Source organism: Lolium perenne, chromosome 3, assembly GCF_019359855.2.
Source record: "Lolium perenne isolate Kyuss_39 chromosome 3, Kyuss_2.0, whole genome shotgun sequence".
Classification (NCBI taxonomy): Eukaryota; Viridiplantae; Streptophyta; class Magnoliopsida; order Poales; family Poaceae; genus Lolium; species Lolium perenne.
The window spans coordinates 144059702-144078302 of NC_067246.2; the positions used below are offsets into that span (position 1 = coordinate 144059702).

At 43.5% G+C, this 18601-nt stretch overlaps 3 protein-coding genes across 3 annotated transcripts; 2 read left to right on the plus strand and 1 right to left on the minus strand.

Annotated features, from left to right (window-relative positions):
- Positions 1-2840: 2840 nt before the first annotated feature.
- On the plus strand, positions 2841-3314 carry LOC127327044 (uncharacterized mitochondrial protein AtMg00810-like). The gene is made up of 2 exons (XM_051353828.1): positions 2841-2882; positions 2946-3314. The coding sequence occupies exons 1-2, from the start codon at positions 2841-2843 to the stop codon at positions 3312-3314; spliced, it is 411 nt and encodes a 136-aa protein (XP_051209788.1).
- A 4456-nt stretch (positions 3315-7770) lies between these two features.
- On the plus strand, positions 7771-13373 carry LOC127327007 (probable receptor-like protein kinase At5g18500). Its single transcript, XM_051353784.2, has 8 exons — positions 7771-8093; positions 8881-9568; positions 9675-9779; positions 9892-10014; positions 10749-10919; positions 11002-11131; positions 12499-12708; positions 12910-13373. Exons 2-8 carry the CDS (start codon positions 8895-8897, stop codon positions 13039-13041), a joined length of 1545 nt encoding a protein of 514 aa, XP_051209744.1. The 5' UTR covers positions 7771-8093; positions 8881-8894; the 3' UTR covers positions 13042-13373.
- An 18-nt stretch (positions 13374-13391) lies between these two features.
- LOC127327008 (pto-interacting protein 1) lies at positions 13392-17682 on the minus strand. The gene is made up of 8 exons (XM_051353786.1): positions 17484-17682; positions 16815-16905; positions 15039-15289; positions 14826-14952; positions 14353-14626; positions 14137-14269; positions 13974-14060; positions 13392-13885 (listed from the first exon to the last, which is right to left on the minus strand). Exons 2-8 carry the CDS (start codon positions 16897-16899, stop codon positions 13739-13741), a joined length of 1104 nt encoding a protein of 367 aa, XP_051209746.1. The 5' UTR covers positions 16900-16905; positions 17484-17682; the 3' UTR covers positions 13392-13738.
- Between the last annotated feature and the right edge of the window lie 919 nt (positions 17683-18601).

An 18601-nucleotide genomic window follows, 5' to 3' on the forward strand; every position in this document is an offset into this window, starting at 1 on the left:
TAATATGGCAAACAAGATAGTAAATAAAGTAAAACTAGCAACTAATTTTTTTGTGTTTTGATATAATGCAGCAAACAAGAAAGTAAATAAAATAAAGCAAGACAAAAAAACAAAGTAAAGAGATTGGTGGTGGAGACTCCCCTTGCAGCGTGTCTTGATCTCCTCGGCAACGGCGCCAGAAAAAGAGCTTGATACGCGTACAGCACGCGTCCGTTGGGAACCCCAAGAGGAAGGTGTGATGCGTACAACAACAAGTTTTCCCTCAGTAAGAAACCAAGGTTTATCGAACCAGTAGGAGCCAAGAAGCACGTTGAAGGTTGATGGCGGCGAAGTATAGTGCGGCGCAACACCAGGGATTCCGGCGCCAACGTGGAACCTGCACAACACAACCAAATTACTTTGCTCCAACGAAGCAGTGAGGTTGTCAATCTCACCGGCTTGCTGTAACAAAGGATTAGATGTATAGTGTGGATGATGATTATTTGCAGAAAACAGTAGAACAAGAATTGCAGTAGATTGTATTCGATTAAAAGAATGGACCGGGGTCCACAGTTCACTAGTGGTGTCTCTCCCATAAGAATAAGTATGTTGGGTGAACAAATTACTGTTGGGCAATTGACAAATAAAGAGGGCATGACCATGCACATACATATTATGATGAGTATTGTGAGATTTAATTGGGCATTACGACAAAGTACATAGACCGCTATCCAGCATGCATCTATGCCTAAAAAGTCCACCTTCAGGTTATCATTCGAACCCCTTCCAGTATTAAGTTGTAAACAACAGACAATTGCATTAAGTATGGTGCGTAATGTAATCAACATGTACATCCTTAGACATAGCATCGATGTTTTATCCCTAGTGGCAACAACACTTCCACAACCTTAGAACTTTCTGTCACTGTCCCAGATTTAATGGAGGCATGAACCCACTATCGAGCATAAATACTCCCTCTTGGAGTTACAAGCAAAAACTTGGCCAGAGCTTCTACTAGTAATGGAGAGCATGCAAGATCATAAACAACACATAGATAATAGATTGATAATCAACATAACATAGCATTCACTATTCATCGGATCCCAACAAACACAACATGTAGCATTACAGATAGATGATCTTGATCATGTTAGGAAGCTCACAAGATCCAACAATGAAGCACAATTAGGAGAAGACGACCATCTAGCTACTGCTATGGACCCATAGTCCAGGGGTGAACTACTCACTCATCACTCCGGAGGAGACCATGGCGGTGAAGAGTCCTCCGGGAGATGATTCCCCTCTCCGGCAGGGTGCCGGAGGCGATCTCCTGAATCCCCCGAGATGGGATTGGCGGCGGCGGCGTCTCTGGAAGGTTTTCCGTATCGTGGCTCTCGGTACTGGAGTTATTATCGACGAAGGCTTAAGTAGGCGGAGGAGATAGGTCAGGGGGCGCCACGAGGGCCCCACACAGCAGGCCGGCGCGGCCAGGGCTTGGGCCGCGCCGCCCTAGCGTGTGGGCGCCTCGTCGCCCCACTTTGTTTCCTCTCCGGACTTCTGGAAGCTTCGTGGAAAAATAAGATCCTGTGCGTTGATTTCGTCCAATTCCGAGAATATTTCCTTACTAGGATTTCTGAAACCAAAAACAGCAGAAAACAGCAACTGGCTCTTCGACATCTTGTTAATAGGTTAGTGCCAGAAAATGCATAAAAATGACATAAAGTATGCATAAAACATGTGGGTATCATCAATAAAGTGGCATGAAACATAAGAAATTATCGATACGTTGGAGACGTATCACCCGTGCCCCCACCGCAAGCTCCTGCACCGGCCCAGCGCACCCCAGCGTTGGCCCCGTGTGCGCCCGCCCCGGCCCCGAGCGCCCCCACCTCGACACCGCCTCACCCATCTGGGTCCTCTGTCGCGGCAAAGAATTCGGCGTCTACTCTGCCGCGGCAGGCTGCCACAACAGGAATTCCGGCAGTTTCTCTGCCGCAGCAGGCGGCCACGACAGGAACTCCTGCCGCACCTCCCGCTCGGCCTGCGGCCGCATGCCGTGCCCCTACCACGGCTGCTGCAGCCGCCGCCCCGACGACCTCCTCGAGTGGGGCCTCTGATCTTCGGCGTACGCGCTCTGGACGCCAAGTGCGTCCCGTGGACAGGTTCAACCTCTCCGCCGTGGACTCCGTCACCGACATCGTCCCCACTACCTTCCGCCAGGCAATGCAGGATCTTCAGTGGCGTGCTGCCATGTCCGCTGAGTACCAGGCTCTCGTCGACAACGACACTTGGTCACTCGTTCCTCGCCCTCCGCGTGCCAACGTCGTCACCGACAAGTGGATTTTTCGTCAGAAGTTCCACTCGGATGGCACCCTCGCGCGCAACAAGGCGCGATGGGTTTTTCGTGGGTACTCCCAGCACCTCGACATCGACTACGAGGAGACTTTCAACCCTGTTGTCAAGCCTGCTATGACCCGTCTCGTTCTGCACATTGTTGTCTCCAGCTCTTGGCCCATACGACAACTTGATGTGAAGAACGTGTTCCTACATGGCTCCCTGGAAGAGGTGGTCTACTGTCAGCAGCCCCCTGGGTTTGTTGATGCCTCTCGCCCTGACCACGTCTCTCGCCTCCACAAGTCCTTGTATGGCCTGAAGCAGGCCCCTCGTGCCTGGTACTACCGGTTCGCCTCCTACATCGCCACTCTGGGATTTGTTGCCTCCTCCACGGGCACGTGTCTGTTTGTCCTCCACTCTGAGGCCGACACGACGTACTTGCTGCTCTATGTGGATGACATCATCGTCACCGCCTCGTCGACGAGCTTTCTTGAGGGCTTCTTGCGTGTATTCATAGCGAGTTCGCCATGACTGATCTCGGGGACCTCCACCACTTCCTGGGTATGAAGGTCAGCCAGTCCCCTGCTGGTCTCTTTCTATGACAATGACAGTATGCTATGGATATTCTATAGCGGGCTGGCATGTCTGACTGTCACCCCTCGCCTACACCGGTCGACACATCCTCAAAGCTCTCCGCTTCCGATGGCGAGCTCCTTCCCGACACCGCCGACTATAGGAGCATCGTGGGCGGACTTCAGTACCTCACACTGACGCGCCCCGACATCTCCTATGTTGTTCAGCAGGCCTGCCTTCACATGCATGCTCCGCGCACGTCTCACTTGGCTCTCGTGAAACATGTTCTGCGGTATGTTCGGGGTACACTGGAGTTCGGCCTCCAGCTCCACGCCTCCTCGTCGACCGCCCTTGTGGCCTACCCCGACGCCGACTGGGCCGACTGTCCGGCGCCGCTCCACCTCCGGTTACTGTGTCTACTTCGGTGATAGTCTCATCTCTTGGTCCTCCAAGCGACAGACCACCGTGTCCCGTTCCTCTGCAGAGGCTGAGTACCGCGCCGTCGCCCACGCCATCGCCGAGTGATGTTGGCTCCGCCAGTTGCTCTAGGAACTTTATCACCCCTTGATCTCCGCCACAGTTGTCTACTGTGACAACGTCTCCGCCATCTACATGTTCTCGAATCCGGTGCAACATAAACGTACCAAGCACATCGAGATAGACATCCACTTCGTTCGCGAGAAGGTGTCCTTGGGAGAGGTCCGTGTTTTACATGTTCCGTCCTCCCACCAGTTTGCGGATGTCATGACGAAGGGATTGCCGAGTCAGCTCTTCCTCGACTTTCGGTCCAGTCTCAACATCCGAGAACCTCCCGCTGGGACTGCGGGAGGTGTTAGATTGCACATATTGTATTTACAGTAGGACTGTATTGAAATTATACCCAAACCCTAGGCCTCTGGTCTATTATATAAACACCGGAACCCCACGTCATTATACGTGTGAGGCTTCCCTCAAAACCCTTCTACAGTAACATGTCTTGTTTCCATATAATATTTTTCTCCTTCTTCTACCCCGTAGGAAATTGACAAATGTAGGTCTGCAATTGTATCTACGTGTTCTTTTTCTCTTAGAAAGGGGAATTAATAGTCATTACGATTTTTGTTCAATGGATGTTTCCAAAAGAAAGCAAAATAAGATTATCCAATCGTCTTAGGCTCCATTTGGAACAAATATTGGGGGGCCTTTTGAACATTAAATTATGTAACCTTTCCGAGGCTCCCAAAGTATCAATAGAAATATTGCCTCTATGTTGTACATTTGAAATAAACCAACTTATGAACATAAATTTTCCTCTAAGAGCTCCAAGACAGTCGCTCTCCCTATCTCTTCAATAGCACTTTTCCTTCAAAAGTTTCTATGTTAAGTGTTCCAGAAAGACCTTTCTTCCGGGTTTTTTTCGAAATGGGGTAGCCCCAGCCTCTAATTGATGCATACAACCTCTTTTTTCAAAAAATACTTTAGCGATACAACCAGCAGCTAGACGACCTTATAAAAATTGGGAGAATTTTACTTCCCGATCTATGCACCAATTAACGATGCACACAACCATTAAATATTAGTACTAGGATTTTTAATCTTGATTAAGATTAAAGCAAGATAATCTGCATGAGTACCATGTTCAGTTTGAACCTCCAGTATAAATAGAAACCTAAATATGTGTCTGGGATTTGAACTTAAATGCTGGATTCGAACTCATGTGGGGATTTGAACTCAAGCTTTTCTTCCGTATGTCTCAATGCAGTCTCTTCCTTGACTTCAAAAACACAAACACATAAAAATCACATTTTTTCTTTTGATAAATGACATTTTATTACTTAGAAAGTTTAAGCATTACACCCGACCTCTTCGTAACTGAGATGCGCACAACTGCTCCAATTCTAAAGTTACAATAAAACAAAAACTTAGGCTCTCGATGAGTAACCACGATAGAAACTTTGAGAGCGCCTATGGGAATGGATGACCAATCTGTAGATTATGCTGTCATCTATGAAGGGTAAAAATATCTCTCGCCGCATCTTTTAACCATATAGATACCTCCATAAACAGGCCATGATGCTCCACGTGCTATAGATACGGCCATGAACGGAGCATAGTTGTGCACCGGTAGATGGCCTCCACAAGAGAAACGTTTTTATCATTAAAAACCTTATCATTTCTACATAGCCATATCGACCAAATAACGACAATCGCTCCCACTCTGATAAGTAGCTTAGTCCTATGATCCGCACCATTGAGCCAATTTACGAAAATATTCGTAACACTTTGTGGTGGGTACAAGGTAGAACCTATCTAGACGACTGACCATATAGATCTAGCAAATTTACATTGGAAGAATAAGTATTTTATAGTCTCGTCTTAATGACATATGACACACGTTTTACTTTCATGCTAACTACGTTTTGCAAGGTTATCTTTGTTAAGAATTACACCTCGACAAAGATACAACTAGAAAATCTTCGTTTGAGCAGAATTTTCATCTTTCAAATTTTCTTATTATTATCAACTGACAACTCTTGTTGTCTTAGAGCTTTGTACAAAGAATCTACCAAGAATTTTCCACTCTCATGCAGATTCCATCAGAATTCATCGGACCCTGCGTCAAATGGACCAAGGCTAGATGTTGTAGCAAAGCATTCCAAGATGCTAGCCTAGTGCCAACAAGATCTCTTCTGAACGATGCATTTTGTGCTGAAGTTTCCAACACCTTAGCGAGTGTATCGCTTTTGTGCACACAATGTTGTACAAGGCCAAATATTATTTTCGGAGTGTGGCGTTACCTAGCCATTTGTCCTCCCAGAACCTAATTTCCGAGCTATCTCTAATTGATAAATAACCATATGGAAAGAAGAATCTCTTCGTTGTTATAAGGCCAACTCAGAAGTGGGAGTCTCCTAGTTTCCAATAAGCCTGAGATAACGCAAATGAGCCAACTTACTTTCTCCTAAGAAGAGTTTACCACACTCCATCTTCAGAAAGAAGCTTGGAAATCCATTTACCAAAAGGATTATGTTCTTGACCTCGAGGTCATGAATTCCGTCCTTCGTGGTCTTTAGGGAGGCAAATCACACTTCATGTAGCCAACCGGTATTTTTTTTTTCGCTATCACCTAGACAAAGAATCTTGATCGAAAACCAATCTTTTAAGACTCCTTTCGGTAGTTGAAAGAATCATATCATATACATGGCCATGTTACTTAGTACTGAGTTAACGAGAACCAATCTTCTTCCCAACAATAATAGCTTACCTTTCTAATTGTTTAATCTAATTTGTAGACGGGTTTCTCCACCAATTTACATAAAAAATACATGATTACAATGTTGCGTCCATATCTGATTCCTACAAAATTGAATGCTCACCAAAGATTGCTTGATTGCTGTTTACCGCCATAACTAATCAATGTAAGCCCAACATCTATGTTCGACTCTTGAAGACAACCTTTTGCATGTAGGAGTAAATACTTGTCACCAAAAAATCATCGGCATGGAAAGTAAAATAAATAAATAATTAAAGAGCAAAAAATAGATTGGTCAACAAAGTGTGCTTTCACTCCTTTTGGTGTACGTATGAAAAACATAACAAATAAACCCATAACTAAGAAAAACGTTATCCTTGATCATGAAGCATGAATGAGAATGGTTGTTCTTCTTTGGCACACTAAAGATAGAACGTGCTGGCTTATATGAAGAAATAGTAACTCCAACACCACCACCTTTTCTTCATCATCTCTTCTGGAGCTGGAGTTGTAGTCGGACTCGGAGTATAAACCGGAGGTCCAATGGCAAAGGTTGGCATGGAACTTCTACTTGCTTTCATGGGCGGATTCAGAGGGGGTCAGGGCGAGTTGTGGTCCACCCTATGATTTTGAGTCTTGACCCATATATCATAGCTGCCACGATCCATATAAGAGAAATATACTTACAATTTCTTCTATTCCTAGTTCGGTCGTTCCCATCCACTCATCCAGTCTTGTCCTTATGTTGCTGCCGACTCGCTGCCACGTCACTGTCGCATCTCCCGGCGAGAATCCATGTCACTGCCATGCCGCTAGCCTACCCTCTCCAGCGCTCCTGTAAAATGGCCTTTCGGCGCAACCGGTTCGCGCACACCCTAGTCCTTATCAATAGCAGGGTGCTACTAGGTTCCTATTGGTAGTCGGCGGCGTGCAACAATATTGTTGTGTAAGTTTTTACCTTCATTCCCTTAGTGGCGGGAGGAAAACGTTGGATATTTTGTGCTCTTTAGGTTGTAAGGATTAATATGTAAACATGGACCCACACTATTTTTTGTCCTACTACTCCAAGAGATGTAACATTTTATAGAAATTTATTGCATACGTAGGTATTTCATCAATATTTTATTTTTCGAACACAAATTCTAAATATGCTACGCTCAAGTAACTGCACAAACAAATAAGGCTAAACAAAATGGGCACACAATATACAATAAAATTAATAATGGACCCCTGTCCCCTTGCTCTGACTCGTAGAGCACGGTGCTGTCGGAGATTGAAGAAGCTCACCCTAAAACGTAGATAGAGAGTTGTCAGTGAAGGAAGACAGAGGAACATAACCAGCTCACCGAAGTAGAGACATCATAGAGAGGGGCACCGCTCAAAATTACCAACCACCCACATCCATTTCTATTACTCCTTTCTTTCTAAAATAATAACTTGCTTAATGTTATCTAGATACAGAAGTATTTTTTTAACGAAGATACACAAAATTATAGGGGAGCAGTATAGAGAAGTAGCCGCACATGTTGCAACGGAGGGCTCGCGACCTTTGTAATTCGGTACTGGTCCGTTGCAAAACGCTACTGTTCCATAGTAAAACAACGGGCAAAATGAGAGGAAAAAGCAGCCACTCACTCCTTCCTACTGCTGCTTCTACCACCTCCCACCTCCCAGCAGCCACAGCCAGCTCCTCAAGCCTCACCATTTGCGTTTCTTTGGAAAACAAAGGCGCAGAGCAAAGCAAGCACGCGAAATACTCCAAACATACCACTTACCAACCCTTCTCTACTCATATATCTCCTCTCTCCTTTCCTCTCCCCCTTCCTCAAATCTGAAGGAATAAAGGCGACATTTCATCCGGCCGGTAGGATCGCCCTGTTTCTTGCTCTTGCTCTTCCGGGTGATGTAGCTGACGCTGTGGCCGATCCTCCGTCTCCGCTGTTTTGTGCGTGGCGGAGATCTGGAGATCTCTCAGGTGGGCGCTCTTCTTGTTCCTGCTCTGCTGCAATGCGCTCATGTTTCCTGTGCTTTCTCGGGGTTTCTTGTTTTGGATCTCGGGCTGCTCGTCGGCGCTATTCTCGCGGTTGCTTTGCCTCTCTTGGGCGAATGCTTTTCCTGCTTGGTTGAATTTTCAGAAAAGAAGGGCTCCGTGTTTTGAGAGAGTTATTTAGCAGAATTGTCGATAAAGTACCATAAAAAAATCGAGCTACTAGGAAAGAAAGAACTGGAAATTGAAGGAGCTTTCCTTCCTCCGCTGGCCACAGCATTCAGATGTGAAAGTTTCTCCAACCATGCCTAGCAACTACTAGTAGGTAGTACATGCTGCTAGTGGATTGCTTCACGTGTAAAACGCCGACTTCTCACGCGATGATCCAGCCACACTTCCCTCCACGGCTGAAAACATGGGGGGAGATTAAATGCGCTAGCTGTTGAACCTTGTGTGTGTCGGTAGACTCGGTACTGCGATCAGTCACCATCACACGAATTTATTCCCCTTGTACAGCCTAGTAACACCTTGTCTTTGCTTCCCTTCCAGCCCAAAGATTATGTACCAGCGAGAAATTTTAATTGCCCTTATTTACTTCCGGAACCAGTCCATCTTATTATGAGCTTGTACCATGGATGTAGACGCCCGCAGTGCAGTTCCCTTTAGTTAGCCGGCGTGTTAAGCTCGGTAGCATTGCCTGCATTGCGTGCTATATATGCGGAGCTGAGCAAGATGGGCAGCTAACATTTTTTTTTTCTTGTATGCTATATATCAGGACGCTGACAGTCCATGATGGAGGCGCCTTCGTCGTCCCCAACTCTGCAGGATCATCTCTCCCAGCCAACTGGCCCCTTGCATCTCAAAGTATGGCAGGTCGTATGCATCGCCTTGGGAGTGTTCATGGTGGTCGTCTTCTTTCTCACGGTTTGGCTCACTATGCGGAGTAGGAAGAGGACCAGACGAGCATCTGCAAATATTCCAATCACACAAATCCCTGCCATTTCTAAGGAGATCAAAGAAGTCAGAGTGGAGCAAGTCCCGGCGAGCGAATATGGGGCACATGATGGAGTCCTGCTAACAATCCAAGACAAGGCTAATGACCGCGAATCGGACAAGGTCATGGTCCATTTGGGTGTAAGCAAATCGAGACGTGGGGATGAGAGCCACTCTGGATCATTCCGTTACACGGACAAGGACGCAGGCTTCCAGTCAGCCGAAGAAGGAGGGTCAGGAAATTTCCGGCAAGCTTCAAACCATGGAATAACAGCTCCTTCACCTTTGGTTGGCATGCCCGAGTTCTCTTACCTTGGTTGGGGTCATTGGTTTACTTTGAGGGATTTGGAAATGGCTACTAACCGTTTTTCAAAGGATAACATTATTGGTGAGGGTGGATATGGTGTAGTTTATCGTGGGGAGATCGTCAATGGCACTCCTGTTGCTGTCAAGAAGCTTCTCAATAACCTGTAAGATTTGCCTTGCTTGACCTGCCTGTTCTAAACTCTGAAGTCTTCCACATTATCCTGCCTTATATTGACTTCGTTTTTCCAAATGATGTTCTATGATCTTCAGAGGGCAAGCTGAGAAGGAATTCAGAGTAGAAGTTGAGGCTATTGGTCATGTTCGCCACAAGAACTTAGTTCGTCTTCTTGGTTACTGCGTGGAGGGTACTCAGAGGTACTTGTACTGTCCTTGTCATATTCCTTCTATACCTCTTATCAACTTTGGTTATTACCAAGCAAAATTCTTCTTCTTGACCTTCAGTCCTAACTTCAAGTATCTTTTCTAGGATACTTGTCTATGAGTATGTCAACAATGGAAACTTAGAGCAATGGCTTCATGGAGCTATGAGTCACCGTGGCTCCCTTACATGGGAGGCCCGTATAAAGATTCTTCTTGGGACAGCTAAAGCGTGAGTTCTTCCTGGAAATGCCCTTTCTTTTTGTTTATCTATTTTTATTTTGTCACTCCAACTTCAGATATTCCAATATAAAGGTAGAAACTCGATTCGGCTCCCGGGTGCGTATGATCCCTCTACCATAAAAGCATATTTCCAAGTGCTAAAAAAATTTGACAAAAAAATTTACATGTACATCTCCATAATATATGCGTATTCGTCAAGTTTCACCAAAAAATGATATTTTTTGTAGTCTAAGCGAAAAAGAGAAAATTTATCTTGTGACAAGTCTTTGTTTCAGCACCGAATTTTGTCTTTTTACACACACCACATGACATGTCAATTTTTCATGAAACGACTTTGTGAGCGCGTAGCACATGAAGATGTACGTGTGAAATTTTTGTTTCAATTTTTTTGACATTTTAAAATGTGTCTAACATGTATTTCAAAATAAAGGGAGCATACGCTCCCATGTGCCAAAACATCACTCCCAAATAAAGGTCTCAAAATTGTATAACTAAAAGAAGGCCACAAAATCATATAATATTTTCATGTGGGGCTAATTTCGCTATATTAAATACTAATTTGTCTGTACCATAATGTCATTCATGACGGAAGTGAGCATAACAGAGCTTAAGCTGCACACGTTCCTAATAGCATGTCTATCTTATTGTGTCACACTTCAATTCAAATATTTTTCATTCTTACTGAATGCTTGACTGTTTTTTTTACCGGGTACCTCTTTGCAGGCTTGCTTACTTGCATGAGGCAATTGAACCGAAAGTTGTACACCGTGACATTAAATCCAGCAATATTTTGATCGATGATGATTTTGACGCTAAAGTATCAGATTTTGGTTTAGCCAAGCTTCTTGGTGCTGGCAAGAGTCATGTGACTACTCGGGTTATGGGAACCTTTGGGTATGTTGTGCAACTCGTGATCCAAGAGTACAGTTACACTATGTTATGCTTGTTAATAATGTGCTGCATTTACTCATTGCAGCTATGTGGCACCAGAATATGCAAACACTGGACTTTTAAATGAGAAAAGTGACATTTACAGCTTTGGAGTTGTTATTCTTGAGGCGATCACAGGGAGGGACCCTGTTGACTATGGTCGCCCATCGAATGAGGTATACAGGAGTGGCCAAAACTATTTGTTTGAGACTAATCTTCATGTCAGATGCATTCTCCTTGCCCGTATTATCAAGTGGCAACATATGATTACGATGGCAACATTAGGACGCTTATCTCAAACTGAATCTTACTCCAAGTTTAATTTGTGTCTATTAGGACTTAAATTATTCTATACAAGCAGTTCTGTTCTGTGTGATTATATAACATCAAGATGCACTAGAGTATAAGATGTATTACGCCAATTCCCATATGAACATTAGTCAACAATACAGAGTGTCCGCACTACTTTTTGGCCTCTTTAGCCATGCCACTGTCCTTGGAGATCGACATATTGTGACTTGTGTTGCTTTCTCATAAGTGACATTACAACATTGATTTTACACATATACTTTAGAGTTCCTAGCTTTGCAATTTACATGGCTAGCATCTGAACATATTCAGCACTATCTTAACTATGAAGCATGACATTACAACCAAGCTGTCCCTGAGTCGGATAGGCTAGAAGCATTGATGTAGATTGTTGTGCTAACCTGTTAGGTCATGTCCCGAGCCACGGTGTAACATTTAGGGCCAACTTATAGCAACTCTTGGCTTGATAATACTGGTATAAAACTAGGGTAATTAATAATGGTACGGATTGGGTTGTTGTTTAGTTTTTCCACTGTTGCTCCTGTCTTCTTTACTCAGATATGAATACAAATATCAGTATTAATGAACACATTTTTTTGGATATTGTTGGAATATGTATGTGAACCGAACGCGTACTTATTAGACGCGAATATCCTATAACTTCCTTGCAGATTGTGTCAAAATAAACTTTATCAAATGGAAAATCGGATGCTGTATTGATGTCTGCTTCGTCGAAACAACCTAACATAATATTGTTTTCCAAATCAGAGGTCAAATTGGAATTCCACTAAGAATCCAGATATTATTCTGTATTTGTATCCATATCTGACACAATTTGCGGCAACCCATTTGTAAACATATTATCTGTACCAGTAAATAGAGTCCATCTGTGCATAAATAGCATCATTTGGCCGGTCAGAGTGCATTTCTATCTACCATGAGGTTACAGGTTTATCCTCAGCTTTTGTACATTTATAGGCAGCTAGGGTGAACTCGTGTGTGTTTGTGCACACATTACCTTGTGCGCGCTTGTATGTCTGTTTTGGTCTCAAAAGGGCGTAACTTGGCCATTGTATGATAAAGGACCACTGACCACTTAGTGTGCTACAAAATACAATGCTCATATCTATCTGTTTCTTGTGCCACTTATTGTCTTCTGCTATTTCTTCGATGAAAACAGGGGCCCTTTCCTTGTGCTTTCGTAACTCAACAAATGATATTATGCCATTTGCAGGTAAATCTTGTTGACTGGCTAAAGATGATGGTTGCTAGCAGGCGCTCAGATGAAGTTGTGGATCCCACCATAGAGACACGTCCTTCTACTAGAGCTCTCAAGCGTGCACTTCTAACAGCTTTGAGGTGCGTGGATCCGGATTCAGAGAAGAGACCAAAGATGGGTCAAGTTGTGCGGATGCTGGAGTCAGATGACCCAATTCCGCGTGGGGTAAGCAACTTGATGCTTGTTTACTTCATGCATGTCTTTACTCAGTCCTGTCTATTGCTTCTTTTTTCTTTTGAAACATTTCATCCAAAATCATGGTGGGATTAATCAGTCTTACAATTAAGTTGGAATTAGTCTCACACATGTTAGTTGACCTTTGATTCATTCTTGTAACGAAAGTATAAAAATTATGTATATAAACAGGACAGGAGATCCAGGCACAACCGTGGAGGGAGCACCGAGATGGATTCACAGAGGGATAATAACTCCGACACGGACAAGAGTGACAACCCAGACTGCAAACCGAGCAGGAGCAGAGCCTCCTCCTCCAAATGAGCACATAGACGTTTCCCCTTATCACATTTCTTGGGTCCGTTAAGGGCCAGCATACCACCATTTCACATTGCTGACGAATTGGTAACGAAGGCGCTGAATCTTCGCATACAGAAGAGCTTATTGGTTTTCCTTGGATGTAACCGTTTTATGTATGATTTATTTGTAGAGAGGGTAATGGTTTTCTAGTTAACAGTTTATCTTTGATTACACTAGTGATTCTGACAATTTGCTGATGTAAGTTCTTAGCAGTGTGTACAGTTGTAGTACTGGCTGAACCACATATCTGTGAATGATAGTTTTTCAATGGAAGGATCTTGTCCACTTTGAAGTAACCATTTCCAGGGAAGAAATGACCAAACAGGAAGTGTATTGCTGGCTACGAGAGGTCGAGAGGCCACAAACGATGCAGGGATTGCCTGCCACAATGTACCGCAGCGCATGTCCCCCTGTCCAGGGAAGAAGAAAATCCCACCACACCACACCGCACCACCCCTCAAAATGTACAACATCACACCAAACCACCCCACAAGATCCATGGCAAAACCACACCACACCGCACCACCCCTCAAAATGTACAACATCACACCAAACCACCCCACAAGATCCATGGCAAAAGGCCCTAAACATCACCAGCTCGTCGCGTACACGAAATCGTCGTGTCGAAAAATGAATCACAGCACATGCAGCCACTCGGAGCTCACTCAACGGCAGGGGTAGAGGCTGAGGCGGCAGGCCTGTTGCTTGACCGGCTGTTCAGCAGCGGCGCTAGAGCCTTAACGACGATGCTCATGTTGGGCCGGAAATCCGCCTCGTACTGCACGCACAGGGCAGCCACTGCAGCCATCTGTTCGACACAACATGGGGGTTAATGTCACAGCAGGCACTCAATATTTCTACATTGCATTGCTTGATAAACACATTCGACTTTTTACCTTGGCGACAGCCTTCGGAGGGTATTCCTGTCCAAGTCTTGGATCCACACATTGCCTCACCTTGTCTTCACTTAGCCTTGGCGTAGCCTGCACATAGCAAAACAGTGTTTTATCTTCCATCCTATCAAGAATCCAAAGAATCTGGGGGAAAAAAGCTCCATACCCATGTCACGAGGCTCTGCTGGCCACGGGGAAGCGTATGATCAACTGGTTTGCGACCAGTTAAAAGCTCCAACAACACCACTCCAAAGCTGTAGACATCGCTCTTTGCGCTAAGCTGCCCAGTCATCGCGTACCTGACAGAAAACAGCAAGTATGAGGGGGCACATCATTTTTGCCTATCTGAATTTACAAGCACTGAAGCTGACTGGGCGCATACTCAGGAGCATGATAACCAAAGGTGCCAAGAACACGCGTAGAGTGAAGACGTGCAGCCATGTCAGGGGCCTGATTGGAGACATCAAAGTCTCCTAGCTTTGCAACGTCGTTGTCAAAGAGCATTATGTTGCTGGACTTGATATCACGGTGGACGACACGTGGCTCTGCCTTCTCGTGGAGGAATTCGAGTCCTCTTGCGGCGCTTACGGCGATCCTAGCCCGCTGCATCCAGGATAAGGCTGGTCCTGGCTGGGATCCCTTGACACCCTTTTTACCTGTGATCACGGAACCATCAGTTTTGCTAGAGAAGCTTGAATAGCTCTTATATTACCGAGTACTGACACAAATGAGGTCAACTACAAATGATATGTGATCTCATCAGGCATAATGCTGTTCAATTTAGGGCTGAAAGCTTCTGTCGCGAATGCAACACACTAGTCTATGAAAGTAGAAGGCTTAGTTATTGTTCCTCACCATGGAGAATATCATGCAAGGAGCCCCTTGTCGCATATTCATAAGCAAGAACACGGGTGCTCCCTACAGCACAGTACCCAAGAAGTTGGATAACATTGTCATGCTTGAGTCTTGAAACAGCTGACACCTACAAAAGAAACGGAAGTGAATCAGCAGTCCGTTGGGGGTATCTATGTGAAGAGAGATTATGTGAGAACAAAAGAGGGTTTGAACCTGCGCAAGGAACTCTTGGTCAGGCTGTTTGCTAGAGTCGAGCCTCTTCACCGCACATTTCTTGCCATCTTTCAGTACACCAAAGAAAACTCTCGCATACGACCCCTCTCCTATAAGAGCATCACTGCTGAAGTTCTTGGTTATTTCCTTCATTTCTTCAAGGGGAATGTCTGGTACTTCGATTGGCTGAGTTCTGCCAGCACGGATGGCACGGGTAGGGGCTGGACCCCGGTTATATCCATTGTTACCTCCTGCATTTAATTTTTTAAGAGATTTAAATAAAACATAAAAGAAATTAAAGCGCTCAGGAAACTCTTGTTTTCAGTGGCACATTTTGGCACACGAAGTATGCATATATAAACAAGATGCATTTCCGAATTTTTTTGATGCATGGACGCTGAATTTTTAGATTTGCGCTGGATAAAAATATACCCAAGAATTGATTGTAAATCATATTATATGTTAGGTGCCGATAGGTTTTCATCAGCTTGTGCCGCTGGGTACAACTAAACCCAAAGACCACAGTCAAGAAGATTGTTAGCTAACAGTAGGGGGAGAGTTTTCAAAGTAATGAATTGATTAGACCAGAGATAATCGATTAGCTTGATTTTTATAGGACTCCTCAACTGAGATGCTTGAAGTAAATAAATATTTTTCCATTTTAATCTTAAACGCGCCATAGGTTTCACAAAGTTTGAATTGCTTGAATTTCGACTTTGGAGTTATCTATTGGAATTGGAACTGGAGTGTAGACAAGATTTACTAACGAGATGTTTCTAATGAAGATTTTTTTAGCATATAGATATAGTGTTTTTCAGACAAGACCTGGAACTGGAAGAAATTCTGACAGGGATGTCCACATGTGTACCAATTTATGTAACCAGTTGAATATTCCATCCAGCTTTGGTAGACACTGCTTCCCCTATCCCATTAGTAGATTTAAAGGTACCAGATTTTAAGATATTTTATCATCACATTTTACAGCAGAAATCCTATGTTGAGTCTGGTCAGTTTGTGGATTTTCCTTTCTAAATGTGGTATAGTATTGTACTACTCCCTCCGTCAAAAAATAGATATAGAAAAAGTTGAGTCACTTATTTTGGGGTGGAGGGAATACTACTTTTGGTTTTGGATCAGGTTCAACACATCTCATTTTACAATTACATTGTCCACATTGGGGTTATTCTCTTTTTACTAGACCAATTTATTCCATCCAGAGTTGGTAACCACTTCTTCCCCTATCTCTTGGGAGTAAATTTGTATGTATCAGATTTTAGAAAATTTAACACATTAACATACGAAATCCTATCTTGAATCTGGGTTGACCTGTCAGTTTATAAATTTTGTTTGCTAAATGCGATGCAGTATGGTAGTAGTTTTAAATCTGGATCGTCACTTTTTATAATTATTACATGATCCAGAGTGGAATTATTGTTTATTTTCTGGAGACAGCTAAGTAAACTAACCGGAAGCTGGAAATTGTATTTATTATGAAAAAGTATTCTTTGAACATTTAGGATGACAAACAATGCACTATTCCTTTCCATTGCACAATCAACAAGGGGAATGATCAAGAATTAACTTTTTTTTTTTGGAATAACAGGGATCGCTCCCCGGCTCCCTTTTTTCATTGAAAAAGAAACCACAGCGTTTGGAACAATAATCAACAACACTTAACTATCAAATCTACAAATAACAATCAGTTTTGATTCATACTGCAAAGCAATTTTTGCAACCATGTGCAATGTGTAGTAAAACAGAGAGAGGATTAGCAACCTGGGGCAGGGACCGGAACATAAGGATCATCGCGCTTCTTCTTCTTGCCAACATCATCGGCCCCGCAGCATGAAAAACACCCCATCGCTCCCTAAAATTCAGAAACAAAATAAAATAAAATAATACGCTTTCATCACAATATCTCCATTATTCCATCCAGATGTGCAAAATAGATTGCGTGAATCAAGCATGCACTGATTGTGTCAATCCGGCATTAAATCCTTCCAACCCAGCGAAACATAATAATATTGCTTTCAGAAAGGAACCTGAAGATATTTCTCTGCCCATTTCTTTCTTAATTCTTGGCCGAGAAAAAATATCGAACAGAGACGGTTCTTGGAGAAACCGTCATTCACCAATTACAGTATGCGCAGCATTGCGATGCGATGAACAATAATACACTAATAATAAATGAATGAAAGCGCCAATTAGGAGACTTTTCTTGGGAATATTTTGTTGCACCGTTTCACAATACCGGCTGGTTCCTTTCCGTGATTTATCTTCGCCGCCGACATCAAGGGTTGATCGCCCAAATAAAAGATCGTACATCCGAGATAGGGGAAATAACAAATCTTGAACCCAAAGGCCGTCGCACACGAGATAAGAACCAAAAGAATCTACCAGTAGGAAAGCACGGTGGGAAAGAAGAAGAACAGAGGAGGATAGTACCTTGCCCTTCGTTCCTCTTCTTGGTCGAATCGGAATTCAGGAGCAATGCGAAGGGGGTGGAGTCCGAGGAGAGGAGGCGGGACGAGGAACACGACGCGGTCTTCCTCGCCCTTCCCCTTCCCCCTTTGGTTGCTGCGTTGCCCTGGTGGCCTCCCTCTCTCTCTCTTCCTCTTCTTGCTTGTTGGTTTGTTTCATCTGTCCGGCCGTTTCCTTTTTATTACTCCCACCCTCTCTCTCTCTCTCCTCTCGCGGAGCCCGTTTCCACCACCACTCGCCAATTGGACAATGCTCGGAAACCCACCGTCCCCTGCTATTCTTGCTATCATGACATGTGTATATTTTTTTAACTACTATATACTTAAGCTACATATTCCTTTCGTTTTAAAATAACTGTCACAGCTTTATCTAAATACAAAGGGTTTTGCTAGTTCTCATCTAGTTCGTGCTTAGTTAACTCCTACACCGTTAGATTTGCTTCGTGATTCATGCTAGTTATCCGTTGCAACATTAGTTGCAACTTTGATTTAATGACATCATCTAACACAGAATGAAGTTTAAAATAACCACACCCAAATATAAATGTATGTATAACTAGAATACGTATAAATATACCAAAATCTAAACAAAACCGTGACATTTGTTATAGAAAAAAATGGGGTTAGTATATAGATACATTTCTATTTTCTGAAGCCACCTGGATGTATATTGGTAACTCAAAGGTATAGGCTACAGGATGCCAAAACTACTTTCCACCTGTAAAGGAAACAATATAGAATGTTCCTGTCTTCCAAATTATTACCTTTGCATTCTCATTCTGAAAATAACTTTTGCATTTAGAATTTAGCTAAAATCAAAATTTGATTTTTTGGACTAAGTATTACATCCGTTTTAAAATATAAAACTACATAGTAATGCTAGCTAAATACCCATGGATTGTTACGAAAAACCTTCTTTCTTATCCACGTTTCCGAAACTTTTGTTGATTATTTATTATGTTCCTATGGAAAAAAGATTACAACATTCTTCTTCTTTTTTTCATGCTATTTTGGACAAAAATCCCTTCCCTTTCTTCTTGCATTCCTTTATGTCGGGAAACGGAAAAAAATTTGTTGGTGGGA